Source organism: Sarcophilus harrisii, chromosome 2, assembly GCF_902635505.1.
Source record: "Sarcophilus harrisii chromosome 2, mSarHar1.11, whole genome shotgun sequence".
In the NCBI taxonomy this organism is placed as follows: Eukaryota; Metazoa; Chordata; class Mammalia; order Dasyuromorphia; family Dasyuridae; genus Sarcophilus; species Sarcophilus harrisii.
In genome coordinates, this window is record NC_045427.1 from 435,974,483 (window position 1) to 435,997,755 (window position 23,273).

Here is a 23,273-nt window from a genome sequence, read left to right on the forward strand (position 1 = left end):
GACTTACAGAAATCATGGCATGAACTGAATGTGGGCTATTATTGCTGTGTTACATCAGATGGCTCCTCGCATATCCCAAGAATGCCTGCACATCGTGTTCCACTGCCAAATGTTGGAGATGATGAGAAAGAGCAAAGAGAATAAGAAGAAAGAAAAAAGAGAAAGGGAAGAAAAAGTATAACAATGAAAGCAGGAAAATTAAGAACAAGGGTGAGAAGACAAGGATGAGTATAAGAACAAGAATGAGAATCAGAAAGAGGATGAGATTAATAAAAACAAGATCAGGAAGGGAAGGAGAAGAAGATGGGCAGCAATGATAGTGGCAGAAAAGAGAAGGAGCCCCACAGAAGCAGTGTTAAATGATCTTATTGGTCCCAACCCATATAGCTCTAACTCTTCTGCTGGGAAAGAACAAGGGGAAGAACTTCAAGAATCAGAGTATGCCCTGTTGTGCCCTGGAGCTTGAGTCAATCCAGAGAGGCCAAGGTCAGCCTTTGCCCTCTAGACCAGATTTCTGGACTCAGAGGAACCCAAGGGAATTGATTTGGGATCTGCTGTTATGAACCAGTAGCATGGGGGAGGAAACTCTGTATTCTATCCCAGGGCAGGATCTTGTCTGGAAGCAGGAGAAAGTTGAGACTGAGGATCTGGAGAAGAGCCACTTCTAGAGGACCTTTGATTGGCCTTTGAAGCTATGGGAGAAAATAAAAAGCAGAGATAAATTAGCACCAATTTTTAGTGATCCTGATCTTGACATCCTTTCACTGATTTATCCTCACTTGTTCTCTCCATCACTTGCTCTTTAACTTGAATTTTTCTGCTCTTAGGATCCTAGGAAACAGCTCAGTAATGCAGGAGACCATGGATAAAATATGTCCTAGTGGTTTCCAATCTTTTCCTGACCCAGTACCAAAATACCTCAAGAATAGTGGAGATGTCAGATCTACTGCCCCTTCAGCTCAGTTGTAGCTAAGACCTGGGACTACTGTCTCTGCTGGTAACTAATCAGATACATCATCTTACCTTTTGTCTTCCACTTTCTATGGACAAAGAATGTGGAGACACTGAGCAGCAACAGAACCTTGAGACCCAGGAGGAAAATCACTAAGATCTGTGTAGGAACAGCTGAGCCTAGAGGTCATTGGGACAAAAAGAAAGATCAGATGAGAGCTTGGAAGAGCCATTGATAATAGGTAGTCCTCAGGGTGTCCAATTTTTCATTATGCTTTGGTCAGAAATCCTGAGGGGAAGACCCTCATTCATTCATTTATTTATTTAGATTTTTTTGGACTAGGTGAAAGAAATTTTTTTTTGCATCAATTGTTACCTAGCCTTAATCACTGAATTGGTGCAGCCTCAGTTAAACTGAGACTTTTTGAAGAACTTAGCTTAAAAAGTCCTAAGTCTCCCATTTTATCCAGGGCCATCTCCAGTCTTCTTGATTTGTATCTTTGCAGTGGACCCAGATGGCTCTGGAAGGCAAAGTGAGGCGGGTGACCTTGCACAGCCCTTACTCACTCAAATCCAATTCACTTGCATGTCATGACTTCACTTCCCTGATGTCTTGGTCCTCTGAAAACAAAGGACAAAACAACAACAATAGTATGTATGTTAAGCTTTGTTCATAGTGTTCAAGATCTTCAAATTCCTGTAGGTTCTAATCTCTACTCTTGGAGTGTCATAAAATTATTTCTAGAGCCAAGATTAAGACAAAAACTACAGAGAAGCTTGGTTTTGCTTCCCTGTTCTGGCATCAAATATAATCCTTAACTGGTATGATAGTTCTTTCCTGTTAGAGAGTGATAGAGTGCCTTCTGTCATCTCTCTTTCAGGTTAAAAACTACAAAAACAAGACAGTTTTCCTTAAATCTGATGACAGGTCATATAAATTTGGAGAAAAACCCTTAGCAGTTTGACTTTTTTCTCCCATCAGGAGAGTCTGATTTGACTCTCAGAGCTTTGACTTTTTCCAATTAGGATCCTAAAATTTTATTTCATGAGAGATTGTAAAATAATCTTTTTAGTCTGGTAAGTTACAGTAAATGGACAAGTTTAATGTTCTTACTCTTATTGTTTTGTAAATTCATGCTTTCTCATCAATATATCTATGGCATCTCTCAAGCTTTCTCAGTATCTTAATTGAGTAAATCAAGAGGCACTATTTTAGCTAGCTGTCTTTTCTATGCTGCTGGGGACCAATAATCTGAAAATTCAATGTCCACACTGCTTTTTATGTTAAATAGTATTCACAATGTATATAGTAGTATACATAGCATAAGATTAAGCTACAGAATTATGAGAAATCATCTTAATGGATCAGTCTCAAAATCAAGAGGGAAAAAACCCATATAAGCAATCCCATCTTTCCAAATCACAGCCAGAAAGAATGCCAGGAGCAAAGGTGTAAAATATCTTAATAATGAATATATCAGTGCATCATTTTTTAAACCTTGGGCACACCTTACTACACACTACTTTTCAGACTTAAAAAATTCTCAAATATTTACAAATACTTAAAATGATGAGCAAGAAAACATATTGAGAGAACACATGTGGATAGACATGGAATGAAGGAGCATGTATTTTAGAGTGCAAGTGAAGGACCATCTTATGGAATATAGGAATAGGAAAGCTAGAGGCTCTCTATTCTTACTTATTTTAGCTATTACTTTCCTGTTAGCCATTCTTAATCTGTTCTTGCCAGTATAGAGGTCATTCTCTTGCCAGAAAGAAAAGAAGCAAATTAAGACTGAGTGAATTCTACTATTTTTTTTATCTTTTATCATCATTCCATTTTTGCTAAGCAGAGATTTCCTGACTTTCTTGTTCCTCTTCTTCCCCAATGTAGACAAAAACCAAATCTTCACTTATATTGTCCTTAGTTTTTCCCAGCAACTTCAACTCCTTTTGAGGTTTGACATTCCCAACACTATTCTTAAAAAATCATATCAAGCTTTCCACTCATCTTACGCTGTCTGATCTTATTTCCATCTTTTGTAATTGTATTTTTAAAATCTTTTTTTTATTTTGATAGCATTTTATTTTTCCAAATACATGCAAAGATAGTTTTCAACATAAACCTTTGCAAAACCTTGTGTTCCAAATTTTTCTTCCTCTCTTCTCTCTTTCCCTTCCCCCAAAGAGCAAGCAATACAAGTTAAACATGTGCAGTTCTTCTAAACATATTTCCATATTCATTTTTTTGCACAAGAAAAGTCAGATCATAAAGGAAAAAAGCGCAAGAAAGAAAAACAAACAAGCAAACAAACAACAATAAATAATACCTTTATACATTCCCTTATAAATTTATAATGTAGAGACCATTTCTATGATGGTTTTACTTCCTATGATGTAAACAGTATTAAAATTGTGAGGGAAACAATAATTATTCACCTTTGTCAATGACTCAATGAAATCCTGAATCCTACCTAAGAAACAGTGAGGAATAAAAAGAACCAGGCCTGGTGGCACATGTCTGTTATCCCAGGTACTTGAGAGACTGGAGGTAGCAAATCTCTGGAGCTTGTAAGTTCTGAGCTTCAAGAAGCTAACTGGACTATTCCAGTCTGGTATCCAAAATGTATTTGGCATTGATGCTGTGAATCCCAAGAGCAAGGGACAGTCAGGCAGTGTACGGAAGGATCCCCATCCCATGTCAGAAACAGCAGGTCAAACCTCTGTTGCCTCTTGGTAGTGGGGTCCTGGCCTTGAGTAGTCCCTTCACTTCTAGCTTGGGTAAGATAGCATAAACCAGTCTTTAAAAAAATCAAAGACTGGAATAGAATTTGGGTCTTTCTATTTACTAGCTGAATGAACATGAGTAGATCATTTCATTTTTTAAATAAGATGGACTTTTGATTACAGCCAAACTTAAAAACCTTAGGGATGAGGTAAGGAGCACATGAATCCTGGTTAAAGAGGATCTTCAGAAAGTAAAAAACTCTATACTCATTTGTGAAGGTGGAGTACAGCCATCATCTTATTGAGTCAGGTGAGCTGCTCTTTGTTTGAAAGGAGATTGAACTCTGAACAAGAGTCAGAAAGAAGCTCTGACTGAGACCTCTGCCACTCACCTGGGTCTGTTTGAGTACCATCCTTGGGAGAAGCTGAAGCTCTCAGAATCTCATTGATAGGAGCCTGGGAGTCATGGTACACCTGACAGGTGAATCCAGTATTTTCTTTTTGCACAGACATGAGGACCACAAGGGAGGACTCAAGGCTGTAGGTGCCATCCTTGTCCTCAGTAGGTATAGTTGACTTCTCTCCTTTAACAACGATTCCATTCATCAGCCAGGTGACATTTAAGTGCTTGAGGTAGAACTTTATCACATAGCAGGTGGCTGCCATCCACCTGCTGTGGAATGACAGGCTGGAAATGACAATTTCAGGTGGAACTAGAGGAATATAAAAAAAAAGTTAGCTTAGCAAAGACCGGAATCCAACCTCCTAGCTGATGACAGAGGCAGAGGAGAGGCAACAGGAAGAAATACCTTGGCAAAAATAACAATAATCACTTCTTCTTGGGAGTAGGTACTCATAGGTTTCTCCATTCTGAATAATTTCTAACATAGAGGACATTGGTTTTCTTTTCTCTACTGAAAGCTCCTTCTGTGTGGTGATCTCAGTGTGGAAATTGAGTGCCTTGGACATAAAAGTATACTTTATAGGAAGGAGTTGTTATTTTATTTGTTCAAGGACTTACTTTCTACTAAGGCAGATTCATCCTAGGGAGCTGCCTGAGATACATACATTGAAGAGATGGGGCTTGCCATCACTAAGTAAGTGTCAGAGGCACAATTTAATGGAGACCTACCTGGTTCTAGGATCAGATGATTTACTACCTGTCTCTACTACTCTGTTTACTGTCATGTCTATTCTGTTTACTACATCGTGATGTGTCTGTAATTTGCACAATTTTGTTGGTGGTGATGTTGACTAACATACTTAACAAATCTTTTTGAATATAATTAACATTCAAATTCAATTGACAGTGAGGTTGAATTCTACTATCTCTTAACTGCTGGCTTATGTCCTAAACTTCAGATTGTTATGCCACAGTTCTCTTTTATTATCCTGACTCAGTTTCTCTAATTATCCTGATTCATTCCTACCTCAGTTTCCCTGCTTCTCAGTCTTGCAAAACCTCCCTTCTTCTTTATCAGAATATTTGATAAGGATAAAAGATCTTATGTTTTAGAATATCAGAATGCCTCTCCCCATCCCAAGCTGTCAGAATATCAGATACCATCTTATCAAGATGCCTCTCCCCATGGTCGGGGTTCTTCCCCCCATTAGGTCATCCATCTCCGGAATCTCCCATCCTATCAGAGTCCCGTTCCTGTTCCCAGCACCCTGACTCCGCCCCTGTTTCGCTGTACCCCCTGAGTCTGAGCCATGTGTATATATATCATTGAGAACTCATATTGTTTGCTGGATTCTTTTTTTTTTTTTTTTTTTTTTTTTTTTTTTTTAAGAATCCATCCAGGGTAATTTTTACAAATTATCCTCCCTCACTTCATTCTGATTTTTCCCTCCCACCCTCCACCCCACCCCCAGATGGCAAGCAGTCCTATAATATGTTGAATATGTCCTAGATATCCTAGATACAATGTTGTGTGCAGATCCAAACAGTTTTCTTGATGCACAAGGAGAATTGGATTCAAAGGTAAAATAACCCAGGAAGAAAAAACAAAAATGCAAACAGTTTCATTCATTTCCCAGTGTTTTTCTTTGGGTTAGCTCTTTGTCCATTTGATCAATTGAAACTGAATTAGGTCTCTTTGTCAAAGAAACCCCTTCCACGAATACATTCTCAGTGTGTTGTTGCGATATAATGATCTCGGTTCCTCATTTCATTAGCATCAATTCATGAATTTCTGCCTCTCTGTATTCATCCTGTGGTCATTTCTTACAGAACAATAATGTTCCATAACATTCATATACCACAATTTAAACCATTCTCAATTGGGGCATCCACTCAGTTTCCAGCTTCTAGTCACTACAAACAGGGCTACAAACATTTTGGCAATGGTCCCTTTCCCTTCTTTAGTCTCTTTGGGGTATAAGCCCAGTGTAACCTTGGATCAAAAATATGCACAGTTTAAACTTTTTTGGGCATAATTCCAAATTGCTCTCCAGAATGGTTGGTTTGTTCACAGCCCACCAACAATGATCAGTGTCCCAGTTTTTCCCCTCCTCCAACACTCATCATTTTTTTCCTGTCATCTTAGCCCATCTGACAGATTGTAGTGGTATCTCAAGGGTTGTTTTTTGCATTTCTCTGATTAATAATGATTTGTAATACTCTTTCATATAGTGATAATAATTTCAATTTCATCCTTGAAAATTTCTTTCAATTCCTTTGACCATTTTATAATTGGAGAATGGCTTTTTCTTATAAATTAAGTCGTTTCTATATATTTTGGAAATGAGGCCTTTATCAGAACCCTTAACGGTGAAGATATTTTCCCAGTTTGTTGCTTCCCTTCTAATCTTGTTTACATTAGTTTTGTTTGTACAAAGGCTTTTTAATTTGATATAATCAAAATTTTCTATTTTGTGATCAATAATGGTCTCTAGTTCGTCTTTAGTCACAAATTTCTTCCTCCTCCACAAGTCTGAGAGATAAACTATCCTATGTTCCTCCAATTTGTTTATAATCTTGTTCTTTATGCCTAAATCATGGACCCATTTTGATCTTATCTTGGCATACGGTGTTAAGTGTGGGTCCACGTGTTTGCTGGATTCTTGGAGAAGATAGTCTCATTCAGCCCTGGGACCAAACCATGAATCCATTTGGTCCCAGTATATCTCTCCATTTAATAAACTATTAAATACTCTCTAATCTCTGTCTTACTCAATTTCTTAGGCATTACATTTTGGAAGCTTCTCACCCAGATGTTAGAAAATGAGCAGGATTAGAGATAAGAGACTTTTGGGTCTCTGCCTTGGGCCTCAGGATGGCTGGGGATCTGAATTCTTGGCCTGGAGAGGCTGAGGCTCCCCTGGATTTTTTTTCCAGAGCCTCTGGGAAAGAGAGAAGTTTCCAGCCACAACAGCCCGAAGGTAAACATCCCCATTTCGGCCACTGGAGAGTTAGTCTGTCTTTAAGTACCTTTGGGGTACCCTCTGGTTAAGTCTTAAGACCTGTTCTGTTCTGTCTGTCTAAGATCTGTTCTGTTCTGTCTGTATGCTAGCATCTGTATTACCAGAATTATGAAATGCTGATGGGCATAAATTCTGGGAGTAGAGTCTTCTGGACACAGGGGACCCTACCTGGGTGTCTAAGACACATTTGTGTGCCAGTTGGCACAACTCTGGGCATTCCAGAGTATAAATCTGGGTGTTTTTTTTTAAGATACCATCTGGCTTAAAAAATAAATCAATAAAAAAGCTCCGTTTGGATTCTGGAAGGGAGCTGACAACTTCTCTCAGGGCTAGTCTAAAATTTCTGGATAGCCCCTGGTCTATGTTAAATGTTTTGTTTTATGTTGTAACTGCTCAGTCAATGTCTGTGTTTTATAGGACTTGTTTGTGACTTTTTTTGGTTCAGAGCTCTCCTAAATTAAGAAATTTGGGAATTAGTTAAAATTTATTGGTGATTTTAAACTTTAAAAATTGGCACTTTCAGGTAGTTTAAATATAGGCATGGCTTGAATGGAGCTACCCTTAGATAAGACCTCTGGAGAACAAAAGGAGTTTATGCTAATTGCTTTGAACTCTGGCTGGAAGAAACATCTAATTAGAAATTTTAGGAAGCTCTGGGGGTAGGTTAGCTGACCTTCCCTCCTCCCCTGTCTTTTTGGAGGTGGAGTGGGGGGAATTCCACCATGGCTTCCCTTTCCCCCCCCCACACTAAATGTGTTCCAGCCTCTTTCTGCAGAAGTCTAGCTTTGGCAAAAAGAGTTCAAGAGATAAGCCTGCTTTTAAGTTAATTGATCTATAATTTGGTAAGGTTATTTCTAAAGATTTAAAGGATATTTTAAAGAATCATTCAGATTTTTTCTGTAGAATTGGGTATCCTGTATAAGTTTAATTGATTATATCCTGAGCCCATCATTTAAAGGGCCTTTGTAAGTAACAGTTTTTCCTTGTCCTTTTGAAAAATGTTTCTGTTAAATAGGAAAGCTAACTTGTGAACTTACTGAAACAAATTTATTACTGTTATCAATATGAGGTTATAGAATTTCTGAAAGTTTAATATTTTTAAGAACCTCTTGGATTCTTTTATGTGATATTAGGATGTTCTGTATAGGATATTCTAAGCTTTGATTGATTGTATTAGGTCATTTGAAGAGCCTCTGAAAATAATATTTTTTTGTCCTTTCGAAAATGTTTGTTATGGACAATGTGTAATTTGGGATATTTATCTATGTATTGGGTATTTTTAAAAGCAAACTAATTTGTATGTATAATGTTCACTTATGGGAACATCTACTTAAATATGAAAGAAGCAAACTTACTGAGACAAATTCTTACTGTCATAAATATATGGTTATGGTAAATATCTATTTAGGCTATGTTTGAAACTTGGTTTATAGAATTTGTTATTAGAAGTAAAATTCTTTGGACTTATAATTAATGCTGTTTGGCAATTTTAAAACTCCACCCTCTGATAGTCCTGTTTTGTGGAAAGTTAAGTTTTAACTGCTTATGTTATAGTTGTCAACTTGCATTTTTTCCTCCTATGACTGATTTCTATATCAGAGCAATGGTCAATAGAAACTGTTAATGCAATTCAATTATGTCATACCTTGCTATTTCCAATCTGGTTATATGTCATACCTGGTTATATGGAATCATTATATCCTGAATACTTGACAAATCAGTATCTGTTACTGGATATTGTGTCTGGATATTCAAGTTTTTTTAAAGGTTTCTAACTAATGAGAGGACAAAAGCCTAACTGCCGTTTTATCTATTGGGAAGCTGCTGGCCAATTCCTAGTGGCCTCTTCACATTTTGTTTCAGTCTGTTCTAACCTTTATTTGTTAGATTTGTGTTTTTTGTTCCAGATTTTGGTCATTTACAGGTATTGACTTTGCTTCTGAGACATGAATCGGCCCATCTGAGGCTTTGGTAGCAGGCAGCATGGCTACGCCCATCCCTCCCTGGACTGAGCGTCTCCTCAGCAGGAAGCAGGGCTCCTGATGTGATTTGGACTGATATGGGGGAGTGGGAAAATGGTTGAATTATTGTTAAAATTTTAACTGTATTATTGTGTTTTAAGATTTGTTAAAACTGTAACTATTGCTGTATGTTAGAGGAATTTTTAGGAAACTTACTGTACTAGTCTGTTAATGTATAAGAATTTTGATTCACTCTTGGGATTTATATGTGGAATGGTCATTTGATAATTCTTTTTTGTGAGAAAAAAAGGGAGGAAGGAAACTGATGTGTGTTGAAGCTGGTCAGGAAATTGGGAAACTGATGTATTTTTCTTAGGCACTTCTGCCCTACTCATTAGTTCAGATATATTTGGAAATTATTTAACTCCTTGCTTAAAATTTACTGGACTAAGTTTCCTGGTTATGCTTTAACTTTGAAATCCCTTATTCTGCTAGAATCAGTTTTTGGGATTATTTTTTAGAAACAACCAGAAATCAGACACCTGTTCTGGGACTGGCAGTCTCTCTGATCCGTTTTTCCACTCCTGTAACCCCAGTTCCTTAATTAGTATTTCAGCATACTTACAAGGACCTTGCATTTTGATATCAGGCCTCTAATAGTTTGGGGTTGCCTGCCTTGGTCTAACTGCATAATCTGCTCAGAAATCTGGATCCTAGTAGCAGCTCCTGTTCTATCGAGAGGGAACAGATGGAGCTACTCAAGGCCCCACTTTTCCCCCTTTGGAGTCTCTGACAGAGACTGGGGTCTGATAGACTTGGGGTACCCTCCTAGCATGGGCAGCAGGACTGCCTTGAGCACTGCTACTCTATAAGCAGAGGCTGAGTTAAATACACAAATGACCACAGACCTAACTCACCGTGAACTGTCCGTGTCAGACTGGATTCTCTGGCTGAGATGCTCCCCAACTGCAGAGGCCTGTGTGTCTCCCCAAATGAGGAATGCTGTTATGCTAATAACTCTGGGGTTATCAGGGAGAGACTGGTCCTTGCCATTATTAGTCTTTGCATTTTTCTAGTTATACTTTGGTTTATTTGTTTTACATAGGGTTGGTCAAAATTGTGTTGCTAAGACCTTCTAGAGGGAGGTAATTCAATTATTTGAATATTCAGAAGAGAGTATGGAATGTTGTGCCAAGTTCTCTTTTATTACCCTGACTCAGTTTCCCTAATTATCCTGACTCAATCCTGCCTTGTTTTCCCTGCTTCTCAGTTCTGCAAAATCTCCCCTCCATCTTTATCAGAATACTTGATAAGGATAAAAGATCTTATGTTTTAGAATATCAGAATGCCTCTCTCCATCCCAAGCTATTAGAATGTCAGATACTATCTTATCAAGATGCCTCTCCCCATGTCTGGGATGCGTCCCCCTGATTATGTCATTCCCCCTCTCCATAGGCTCACCCCACCCTGTCAGTGTCTCATTCTCTCTCTCAGCACCCTGACTCCATCCCTGCCTCAGTCTACCCCCTGTGTCTGAGCCACATGTATATATGTCTTTGAGAACTCCGATTGTTTGCTGGATTCTTGGAGACAATAGTCTCATTCAGTCCTGGGAGCAAACCATGGATCCATTTGGTCCCAGTAAATCTCTCCCTTTTAAATAAATTATTAAATAGTCTCTAATCTCTATCTTGCTCAGTTTCTCTGGCATTACAAGATCTCATACAGGTAGTGGTGGTAGTTAGAGGATCCTCCTCTCCTAGAGCAGAAGTAATCAGGTGGAGTGGATAGAGTCAGGAAGAATTAGATTCGAGTATGATCTTTGACATATACTGACTATAAATTGACTATGATCTGGGGCAAGTCATTTAACTGCTCCGTGCCCCCAGCAAATACTGAACTCTAAGTTACAGAGTTTAAGTTACAAAACTTAAAACAAATAAAACAAAAAAAAGTTTAAGTTACAAAAATAAAGTGTACCTGGATCTGCTGGTGCAGGACCTGAATGGCAACATCCCCACATTCTCTCAAACAGTATCCTAATACTAGACTGTAATGGGTATAAGGAATTCTCTTTCCCTGTCACAGCCCCCATTGCCTGTTGTCCTTAACTCTACAAAAGGCCTTTTCCCTGGATCTGAGTGATCTTCCATCTTGTGGGAAAATGTAAACATTTCCCAAGAATTTCCAGGAATACATTTCCTGGAATTGCACCAAACTATTTAGATTTAAGGAAGGTAGACCTAACTCTTACTCACAGGAAACTGCCCAACTTATGGTTTCATGTAATAGAAATGATATAGAGAGAAAACGTTTCAATACATAAACCAGCCACCCCAGGTATTTTGTTATCTTGGCAGAAGGTTCAACCAGTAGCTTGTCAGGTCTAAAATCTGACTTTGGTAACTCTTGAACATGGTAGCTCCCATAGTTTCATTCTCATTAGCAAGCAAAGGGAGCTGGGCTATTTACACATACACTGATCAGTGATAATGTAAGACACCTCTGAATACCTCAATGGAGAGTCAGCAGATAAAGATGCAAATAGGGTTGGGGACATTTCCTTTGGTGCTCACTGGTTACTAATAGGAGTCATCAGTCATTTCTGCTATTTCTGTCTATATGTTGAACTCTTCCATCTGGGAAGGAGTTCCCAACTATTTTGGATTCTAAATCTCTTGATTTTCAGAAGAACTTCTCCAATATAAAAAGAAATCAATATCTGGAGTTTATCATGAATAAGTAGAAAAAGTAAAATTATTTGTGAACTACAACAGGATAGTACTCCATATAATTTTTTGACAATCTTCTTTTAGCTACTGGGGAGTATGAGCACCTTAAAATGGTAATTCCCATTTCAGGAAAGGGGATCTAAAGTTCATAATGTCATAACTAGATGTTCAAAGGAAATCCTTGTACTTTGAGGCCTTCCCACAGTCATCTACAGGAATCAGGGCACACATTTTACATCTTGGGCCTTGCAGCCATGGATAGAGGAGAGAGCTATTTTGTAATTCCATCTCTCCTATAGGTTCTAGGCAGTTGGACTTAATGAAAGGTATAATGGCCTCTCAAACTTCTAGAGGAAAACTGGACCTCAAGGCTGGCAAGATAGCCCCTGATTTACTGTGCATGCTGAACAAACTGTCCCTATGGCCCCATGGGCAGAAGGGCATAGGCAGAAACTGTCTACCTCAGTTTCCTCAAGTGTGAAATAGAAACCATAATACCAGCTACCTCCCAGGAATTTGTGAGGATCAAATGAGTTAATATTTGTAAAACATTTGGCACAGTGTCTGGCACATGTATTTGACACTCAATAAATGTTTTTTTCCCTACATAAGGGTCAAGATTTTAAGGTATTCTTGGCTACAGAGCAAGCCAAGAGAAAAAAAAAAACAACAACAACAGGCCAAATGGGAAGAAGTGCTTGAGCCATGCATGACTAACTCACTTCAAATAACGTCTGACAGCTGCTTTTTCCCACGCAGAGGAATCTGTAATGTGTCATGATGAACTTCACAGGTAATCTCAGAGTGAACATCACTGGCTGTGAGCAGCACCTGCACAGTACTGATGAGGTTGTAGGAAACATTATCTCCTTTGGGGAAAACGGAAGTCCAGAGAGCAGGGAATTCATTCCCATTTTTAAACCACTTCAGGATGATGGCTTTAGGGAAAAAGCCAGTTGAATTGCAAGAGATAATCACTGTCTGGTTGATGCTTCCTCTCTCCTGGGGGCCAGACACCAAAGGAACAGAGGGTTTGACTGAAAAAAAAAAAAAACAGCCATTACATGGACTAAGTAACTTCACACCATCACATCAAACGGAATAATTGATGCAAACCACTTTTGTCAGTCTTAAAGTGCTCCATGGGGTTGGTTAGGTTTTGCAATGGATAGAGCCCAGACCTAGAATCAGGGAAATGAGTTCAAATCCAGCACCAGACACTTAATACCTGTGTAACCACAGGCAAATCATTTAACTTGTGTTTAAGTTAGTTTCTTCATCTGTAAAATGGAAGGAATAATAGCACCTATCTCCTATGGTTGTTGGGTAGAGTACATGAGACACTATCTTCAAAAATGCTTAGCACAGATACTGGCACAGTACAGGCAATATAGAAATATTAGCTTTTATGGAGGCTACATTAATGAAAAAGGAAATTGTCATTATCAACTGCCATTGAAGAAGTAATAGCCTAGTTTCTTAACCACCTCTGACTGCTCCTATCCACCTTGATGGTGATACACTTGTAGTCTCACAGAAAAGGTTTGTTTTTGTTTGTTTCTGAGTTTTTCCCAAGGCATTTGGGGTTAAGTAACTTGCCCAGGCTCACACAGCAAAAAAACGGCTTTTAAAAATATAAACTACTCTAGAAGTGTATTTATAGCCTTGTACTTGCAGACTTTTCTTCATAGTGCTGCTAAAGAGATTAGAGAAGCAAAGACATGCTGTCCAAGCATTTACCCGCCGATGCTGTCTTTGGCGTTTAGATTTCTGGGGTTTCATTTTTGGAGATTTCTGGATTAGAAATAAAAAATCCATAAATGTTGTAAACTTTACTTACAGTTTATACTTCTCTATCTAGAATAAAAGAGGAAACACAGAATTCTAATTGAAAGGGCTTAATACAGAAACCAGAGGGAGACCATACCATGAATCTTTGCTAATGAGAGGTTGGACAATGTCACCAACCTTTTCTGAGGCTTTTTGTGATTTTAATAAATCTGAAGTGGGGAAGGATACATAATGAGGAGAGGATAGAAACAGTTTTCTTTGTACATTTTTCATTCAGTTCTTTTTGTTTTCCTTTTAAGAAAGAGAGTCCTTGAAATGCTTGATCTAACCACATGCAAGAGATAGCTTAAGATGAGAATGATAAGAGAAGTAAAAATTAAAATGGATTTCTGACTATGATATAGATGGATGTTAAACTTAGGGAATGAGAGGAGACATTATTGAAGAGAGAAGGTAAAGAAACAGATAATTCTGCCCTTGGAGTCCAAAGATGACCACATTTTAAAAAAATATTATTTTTTTATTAAAACTTTTTTCATAATATATGCATGGATAATTTTTAAATATTAATCCCCTTTTTATTAAAGTTTTTTATTTTTCCAAAAATATGCATGGATAATTCTTCAACATTAATCCTCACAAAACCTTGTGTTCCAATTTTCCCTCCCTTTCTCCACCCTCTCCCCTAGATGGCAAGTAGTCCAACATATGTTAAACATGGTAGAAATGTATATTAAATCCAATATATGTATACATATTTATATAATTGCTGCACAAGAAAAATCATCAAAAAGGAAAAAAATTAGAAAGAAAATAAAATGCAAGCAAACCATAACAAAAAGAGTGAAAATGCTATGTTGTAAACCACACTCAGTCTCCACAGTCCTCTCTCTGGGTGTAGATGGCTATCTTCATCACAAGATCATTGGATCTAGTCTGAATCATCTCATTGTTGAAGAGAGAATTCCATTAGAATTGATCTTTGTATAATCTTGTTGTTGCCGTGTATAATGATCTCCTGGTTCTGCTCATTTCACTTAGCATCAGTTCATGTCTCTTCAGACCTCTTTGAAATTATCCTGCTGATCATTTCTTACAGAACAATAATATTCCATAATATTCATATACCATAACTTATTCAGCTATTTTCCAACTGATGGGCATCCACTCAATTTCCAGTTTCTTGCCAACATTAACTCTTGCAAAATCTGTATTCCAATTTTCCCCCCTCTTTCCCCTCAAAGTTGTCTTAATTTGCATTTTTCTGATCAATAGTGATTTAGAGCACTTTTTTATATGACTAGAAATGGTTTTAATTTCTTCATCTGAAAGTTGACCACATTGAAGACCACATCTTCCTCATGGCCACCCTTCAAATGCTTGAAGGCAGTTTTCATATGTCTCTTTACATCTTCTCTTGTCCTAATTAAAGATAACCAAATTCTTTAATGGCCAATTATATGACAGTGATTCTAACATCTACCTAGAGATTCTAACATTTATCTTATTCTTATTCAAATATTTGTCTCCTTCCATTAGCTAGACTTGACTTATCAATGTTAAGTGCCTTGAACCTGGTGGAACTGTCATGCCCATAGTCATGCTGAAAAATAATGTGGGACCTACTTCCTAAATTATCAATTAGGGATATCTTCTGACCTAGTCATACCACAGCTAGGTATTTACTCCTCAGGGAGAGAAAGAAAAAGGAAAAGAACCCATATATTAAAAAACAACTATGGTAACTAAACTAAAGGGGTATCCATCAATGAAGGAATGGCTAAGGAAGTGATGGTATGTAAATGTAATGGAATATTTTGTGCTATAAGAGAAATCTGGAAAGACTCCTATGAACTGATGCAGAATGAAGAAAACAAAATCAGAAGAGCATTCTATACAAAACCAGCAAGATTATAAAAATAAATAACCTATATTTCTGTCCAGTCTATCAGGGAACCCAGAATGAAAAGATTAAGAACAATTGAAATAAGAACAACAGCTAATATAGTTAACATAGTTCTTTAAGATTTAAAAAGTACTTTACAACAAAGAAAGTTTTGCAAGTATTACTTCATTTATCCTCATAATCACATCGGGAAATAATTATGATTATTATCTACCTTTATATAGATGAGGGCATTGAGGTAGATAGAAGTTGTGAATCACTACTTTTAATGATCTGAAGTAATATTTGAATACAGTTCTTCCTGGGTTCCAGTCCAGCCTTCTATCCATGGAATCACTTAGCTGCTAAATGCCACTGGTAGCCTAAAGATATTAGACATTAAGCAGCAATGGCAGGGATTTGCCTAAGGGATGACTGAAGCTGGGGCCAGTATTGGAGAGGCAAGAGTTCTGACATCCTGAATTTCTAGACCTTGCCAAGGAGAGTTAATAGCAGCATCTCTCAGGCTCAGAAGTGGCAGTTATAGAGAAGTCATGAGCACAGAAGAAAGGAAATCAGATATATGAGAGAGAGAGATATAACTTGGGTACATTACTAGAACAGGAAGGATTCCATTCATAGCCTCCAAGATAGAAAGAACAGGATAATTGGATTCCACCTTCTAAAGAAAGTAAGACTCAAATGGACTCATGATCTATCAGTTCATCAACATTAAAAACTTCTATGACCTATTAATTCTTTTCATTTCTTTTCTGATTTTTTTCCTACCTAAGCTCCCATATGAATAGTTGTACCTCAGAACCTGACTCCACCAAAATCAATATTTTAAACTTTGTTTCTTTAATCATAAGCTCCTGTTCTTCAATCTCTCTCTCTACTTCACTTCTAACTCTATTCTTTGTCTTCATTCCAACCTCATATTCCTCTACCCCACTCTATTCCTTCTATTGCTTTTCATTGCTCAGATTTTATCTTCCTTCCTGGAGTCATTACTCCCTTTTCTGACTGCCAGTCACATTTTACTACACACCTCAATCCTGGATCACACTCCAGCAATTCCCCTATTCTTCTTGTACTTCAAAGCTGCTAAATGCTACTTGAAGAGATCATCTATAGACAAATGAAGTCACAACAATGAATAATGACTAATTGCAATTGACTCTCACACTTTTATGATTAATTTTTTTTTTTCTTTGCTGGACTGTGCTCATTCCCTGTAGCAGCTGTTGAAAAATTATCTTCTCAATACTATACCCAAACATCTTCCCTATAGCCATTTACCATCAGATACTTTATCTTTTAATTTAGTTTTGAAATAGAGATCATCTACTAAGAGCTGGGTACAGTCATTCACGAAAAAGCTGTGGAATACCTGCTATTTACATTGGGGAAGATTTTACCTAAGGGGTTAATGAAATCTCCCATTTTCTGAAGTACTAAGACAAATGAGGAATTGGGCATTTTGTCTCTACTTCATATCTCTGTTGTATATACTCCCAGTGCACCAAATTTTGGGCCATTAGTCAACCATGGGTACAAGAGGTGAGGTATAATACAGTAAGTGATAAGTCTAGGCAGATGAAGGAAGTGCTACAGTGTCACTGGACATAGGAGACAATGGATATCATGAAACCACTGGCAAATGGAAAATTGGCTGAAGATCACAAGAATGAACACACCTCTATATGGAAATGATTGAAAGTTCCTTGCTGAGATCTGCCACTCAGACCATACCTTCCAATTGCCCAAGCAAAGAATCATTCAAAATGAGACCAGGAAAGGGCCTTGCTAACAACAGAGCACAGAGGCTAAAAACAGGAGTTTTAGTACCTCATAGATCCAAAGTCCACATTTACATATCAGAAGAGAGGACAAGTCCCAGGTCCCTGAGTTTTCCTCTAACAATTGACCCTATTTGATTGTGGAATGCAAGGAATAAGGAGTGTATTGAACATCATTTGGAAAACGTGTGGAATTATCTACCTTTCTCTGATGGATTGCTAAAAGTACAGATAAGAGAGCAAAATGAAATGTTCATTTATTAAAATTCTGGGATTCAGAGTAACCTATGTAATATCTATGGATTTTCTGAGTCTCTCAGAAATTGCTAGTATAAAACCCTATATGTTTTGTTTTTATATATCTATATCTCTCTATATACACACACATACAGAGAAAGAGAGAGAGAGAAAAGAGAGTTTTCTAATCTTTTTAACCTTCAAGAGGAACATGCTGCTCAAAGTATCTAAAAATATCCATCTTCCTGGGCAAAGCATTTCCTTAATGTCAAAACCACTTGATTAGGATTCAATGAAATAGAGCATTTTTAGAGGAGTGTTGATGTTTCTGGTAGTCTAGGAGATACAGAGATCATTTTGATTGGATAAATTTAAACTAATCATCATCTCTAGACTTGATGAGAGGAAATAGAAAACTTGAAGACTGTGTATTCTTTAAGAACCATAAAGGGCTTGGACCTTCTTCAGCACTTTTGCTCATTAGGGTGAAGCACCATACTTACAAAAATGGGAGTGTGGGATTCCTACTTCTTGATTTTCTGCCAAATAAGTTCATGTAGCTGTAATAACACTTTATGGATAAACATATACTTTTTCACTTCTTACATAACTATCAGGCATCCTACTTACGTTGTCTAGAGTAAGGAAAAGAGAGAGCCAATACTAGATTAGGCAACTAGTTACATTGAAACATTAATTTGCATTCTAATGGCATTGGTCTCTGATGCTAGAAATATATTAAATCAGGAAGGTTCCTTATTCACTCAGGTGATCTTCAGATGACTTAAAGGAGCAAAGAGCTTAGAAGAGGGATTATAAAAGCAGCAAAAGTGTTATGGGATGAAAGATACTAATCTTTTCCACACAAGGAAGTTAGTTCCTTAGACTTGGCTTTAGTGATCAGTGAAAGTTAAGAAAAATAAAAGACAAAAAAAAAAAAAACTTAGGAAGGAAAGAATAACGATCCTTGGATGTTTCTAAGGAGAGCCAGTACCTTGAAAGCTGGTACACAGTCAAGGAGGAGTAAGGCCCAAGGCTGGATCTTTCATACTGCCCTAGTTTGGGGACACCTTGTTCTGAAGCTGGAACCTCCCTTGTCCTGCTAACTTTCCTTTCTCAGCCTCAAGAAAGAACTTGAGACCCTGACTGGACAGAGTCCTGAGTCTGGGATTTTTTTTTTAGCAGGACAAAGATAGGAGTGTCAAGGCTTTTTACTTACCCTTCACAGTGAGCTTGGTGCCATTGCCAGATTTAAACTCTTTATTATCAATAAACCCCTTTCTGAACTTCACACAGTAATAGGTGCCTGCGTCCTCTGGGGTGATGTGGCTAATGCTGATAGAGAAGTTTGTATTGCTCCAAGGAAAGGCTATTGCCTTTATTCGGTCATGGATATCTCTGAAATTGAAAATTTCTTCTCTCTGGGGCTCTTTGTCTTGAACCATTTCACTGGTCCTGGTGGTGAAAAAGCAGATACCATACACTGCAGAAGAATAGTGTCTCCCGCTATCCCAGAAACATGATCATCAGGCTGTAGCACTTGGAGCTTTTCCTGGCTTCGGATTCCTGCAAGGAAAGATGAGATTTGACATTGTTTTTTTGCCCGGATTATCCTAAAATTTGAGTTTAAGTGTCTTTGTCTAATCTGAGCATCCAGATACTGGAGGTAGAGAGGAGAAGGCAAACTGATATGGAGTCAAGGAAAAGGCATGTAATTCTGAAACCAGGGATGACATGATGCAAACACATTTGATTTCATTTTAAGCACCATTCCTCAGGTAGTTTTTTTCTCTTCCTGCTACAAACTCATTATCCACGTCTCTTAATGTCAACTGATTTTGTATTTCTTTTAGGCATATTTTCTACGACTATTATGGATCTATATTGTTCCTCTCTTGACCCTGGAAACATAAATGCCAGGAAGACAGAGCTTCTTGTCTTGCCTTTGTCTTCAAGCTACATAGTCAATGTGAAATAAAGATTTATTGATTGAAGGATTTCTTTGAAAAGAAAGCATTGGACTCAAAGTCAGGTAAGACTTGATTTTGAATCCAGCCTTCAATAATTAATGTGTAAGATTGGAAAGGTATTTAATCTCATTCTTCATAGTAAGAGGAGAATAATAATACTTCCTTTAGCTACTTCAAAATTTTATTGTGAGGATCTAATGAAAAATACATAAAAGTCACTTTGAAGCTCTTAAAGTGTTATGTAAATGAGTAATTATATTATTTTGTTGCTTTTTTCATTATAATTATTTGAAAATTTAATCATTATTTTTGATGGCATTCAGATAGAGGTCAGTGATGTCCCTCATTTACTTTTAATATTTTGTGGACTACTGCACAGGTAATTAAAATTACTTCTTATAGCTGAACAAAAATATTCACTTGGAAGCTCTTCCTCTATAGAATCACTGACACCATCCTCATATAGAATATAATTCCAGGAGCAAACCAGAAGACTGGGATGATATGTGCCTCATTCTGCTCTCTTGGGGTTTTTATCTCCTCTTCTACATCTTTGATAATTAGCATTTTATTAGGATAGAAGATCTTTTCATTTTTGCACAGATCACAGGACATTTACCACAAAAATTTTCTCATCTTTTTAGAATATGCTCATAAGGTTCTAAATTTATTGTTGTTGGAGAATGTTGGGGCCCCCTTCTTCACCACCAGCCTTGAATGAGCCATCTAGCTATTTTATTGCAAATACTCAGAAGCAGAGTAAGGGAGGCCAAGGAAGAATCAGTGTACAAGAGAGATTCTCAATAGCCACTTGGTTTGTATCATTGTCACAAAATTTTGAGCTGGAAGAAAACTTGACAATCATTTAGTCCAACCATTCCCAGAGAAGATCCAGAGAAGAGCAATAACTTACCCAAAGTCATATAGATAGTAAGGATCAAATATGAATTAACAGGGATACTATGTGGACCATGAAAAGACTATGGTCAGATTGAGACACTCATCTGATCAACAGTATTAGATGATTCCCTTTTGCCTCGAGCATGAAACACACTTTCTTCACCTCATTGCCCAGGATGGCATTTAAGACCTCCCACAATCTGTCTCCAATTTCTGCACTCTAATTTAACACTATTTAATTTCATGCTCTCCATGTTGCTATTCTCTGATCTTTTACAGTCACTTTCCAATTCTCTGCATCTTTTATCACAGGCTATCCCCAATGCCCAAGATGTACTCCCCCTTTTTTCAAACTGCTGAAGACTTTCTTTTCATGTAAGGTTCAACTCAAATACCACATCTTCAATGAACTTCTCCCAAATTCCCCAGTTCTCTTTAAATTCTCCTTCTTCATATTTTAGACTATTTTGTTTGACTCTCTCTTTCCCACTGTTTTTTTGTCATTCAGCCATTCACTTATTGATTCATTTAGCATTTCTTGAAAATATATATATATATATATATATATATATATATATATATATATATATATATATGTATGCTGTATCCAGCACTATATGGTCGCCCTATATCTTATATTACTCTTTTGTAGATAGATGACTTGTCCTTTCTAGAAGGTAAGAACTTAGAAGAAGGTAAACTTCTTGAAAATAGGGACTGTATTATTTCTCATCATTGAAAGCTCATTACTAAGGACAGTATCATGAACACAGTAATAATAATAGTAACAATAATAACTAGCCTTTACATAGAACTTAAAGGTCTGCAAAATAGTTCACAACAACCTCGTGGGACAACAACAAACCTTGTTTCCACAAGTGAAGAAGCTAAGACACATGGAGGGTAAATAAGTTATCTAGGGTCACAGAGCTAGCAAGCAACTGAGATAGGATTTAAAGTCAGGTCTTCTAATTGATTTCAGGTCTTCCCAATTCCAGTTTCTATATGCCATGCATTAGAGTGAGCATTTAATATGTTTACTGAAGTGAATTAACTTGAAGATTCCTAAATACTTCCTATCTAAAGCTGCTTGACTAGAGTTAAATGATAAAGAGACAGCAGAAAGAGAAGGAGATACTGTTATCTTTAGACCACTGGGATCTAGCTAAGAGATATGGGACCCAAAAGTCAATGAAAGAGGGGGAAGAAAATGGTGGATGAAAGGGGATAGCAGGGACTAATGAATTAGAAGTTGGAAAAAACTAGAAGTGACTATAGAGAGGAGAGGTGTGTTTTAGGTGGTTATCTGGGGCTCAGGAGGATGAAGAAATAGAGAAAGCCTTCCTTCCATATTCCCTAGAACACCTTCTCTGGATGTCTCTTGTCATAGTAACATTCTACATTTATTATATCGATTAATATATGTGTCATATTTCTTTCCCAACGTCACCTACTGGATAATGGGGAACAAACATATTTTTTACTTTTTTTTTTTTTTTTTTACTATTTTCCATATGTCAGCTTGGGAGAGAAAAATCAGAACAGAATGAAAAAACCATGACAAAGAAAGAACAAGTGGTTTTACATCTTTGTATTCCTAGCATCTAAACCAAGACTTTATATAAAATAAGTATTTAAAAAATATTCAGTTATTTGAATTAAAAAGAATCTTAAAGATTATGTCAGTCAGAGGACTTTACCACCTTAGGGTTATATGGTATGGGGCGACTCCCTTAACTTCTTAGTTTTCTCATGAGTGAAAAGACAATGATTATGTTTTCACTATTGATTTCCTGGGCTCATTGTGTTAAATATTGTAAATTATAAGGCACCTTAAATATATCAGAGGCTGCTCATTCATTATTGTTGTTATATAACATTATTCTATCATTTTATAGAAAAGGAAATAGATCCCAAGAGATTTAGTGACTCATCAAAATGAAGGCATTGAGTTAATAGAAGAGTGTCAAAATCTCAGGACTTTTGATCCTTATATCAGAGCTTTTATCACTTTGCCAAACTTCCTTCATTTACCTTTGTCAATACAGAATACTCAGAAATTTCCAAGTTGTCTCTGGAAAGTTCCTGAAGTACTGACAATGAATGCATCTTATCACATCAGAACATCCACTGGACTTGGGTCAAGAAGAATTAGATCTAAAGGTTGGAATCCCAGCTCTGACATCTCTAGGAGCCTCATCCTCCCCATCTCAAAAACAGGAATAATATTGCATAAAATGTACCATAGAAAATGGCAAATATTTTCTAATCCTTTTCAGGATCTCATTGGCTCTGAACTATTCCTTGTCACCCACTCTTTCAGGGCTTAATCTATCCAAATGTGCCATAAACCTCTATAATATACCCTAAGGATCCTACCTAGGATCTGACCAGACTGTAGCACCCTGTTTCTGCTCCTGGGGTCCCCACTCACCAGAAAGGCCAAGGAGCAGAGTCAGCAACAACGAAAGAAGAGAAGAACCAGGCACAGGGAGAAGTCTGGACATTTTGATGGTTACTTGGTGTTTCCTCTGTATAGCAGGACAGTGAATCTTCTGCTTAGGAGCATTGGAGTCAATCACGAGTGTCTCTGCTCTCAGTGGAAAGGGCTGGTATGAAAACGAATCTGTCATTGAGAAAGGGGAACTGGGAAGAATTTCAGTTCAAGGCACTTCACACTCTATGTTGCAAGGACCTACTACTACGAGTGGTGAAAACAGTCTCTACCTTTTTTCCTCTGTGAACAGATATAATTCCCTTTCTAAAATTCATGCATTGACTCCCTATTGTCTAAGGAGAAAATACCAACTCCTTAGCTGAATATCTGAAGCCATCTACAGTCTTATTTCTATCTATATTGCCCACATTATGTCACACTATTCTCATTA

The 23,273-nt window shown here is 37.4% G+C and overlaps 1 protein-coding gene across 1 annotated transcript; it reads right to left on the reverse strand.

The window, feature by feature from the left end:
* Nucleotides 1–541: 541 nt before the first annotated feature.
* On the reverse strand, nt 542–23,064 carry LOC100922951 (signal-regulatory protein beta-1-like). Its single transcript, XM_031949322.1, is given in 7 exon segments — nt 542–692; nt 1,024–1,134; nt 4,074–4,394; nt 12,529–12,837; nt 18,735–18,938; nt 18,941–19,081; nt 22,820–23,064. Coding segments are annotated over 7 exon segments (1,383 nt in total). The 5' UTR covers nt 23,019–23,064; the 3' UTR covers nt 542–594.
* Between the last annotated feature and the right edge of the window lie 209 nt (nt 23,065–23,273).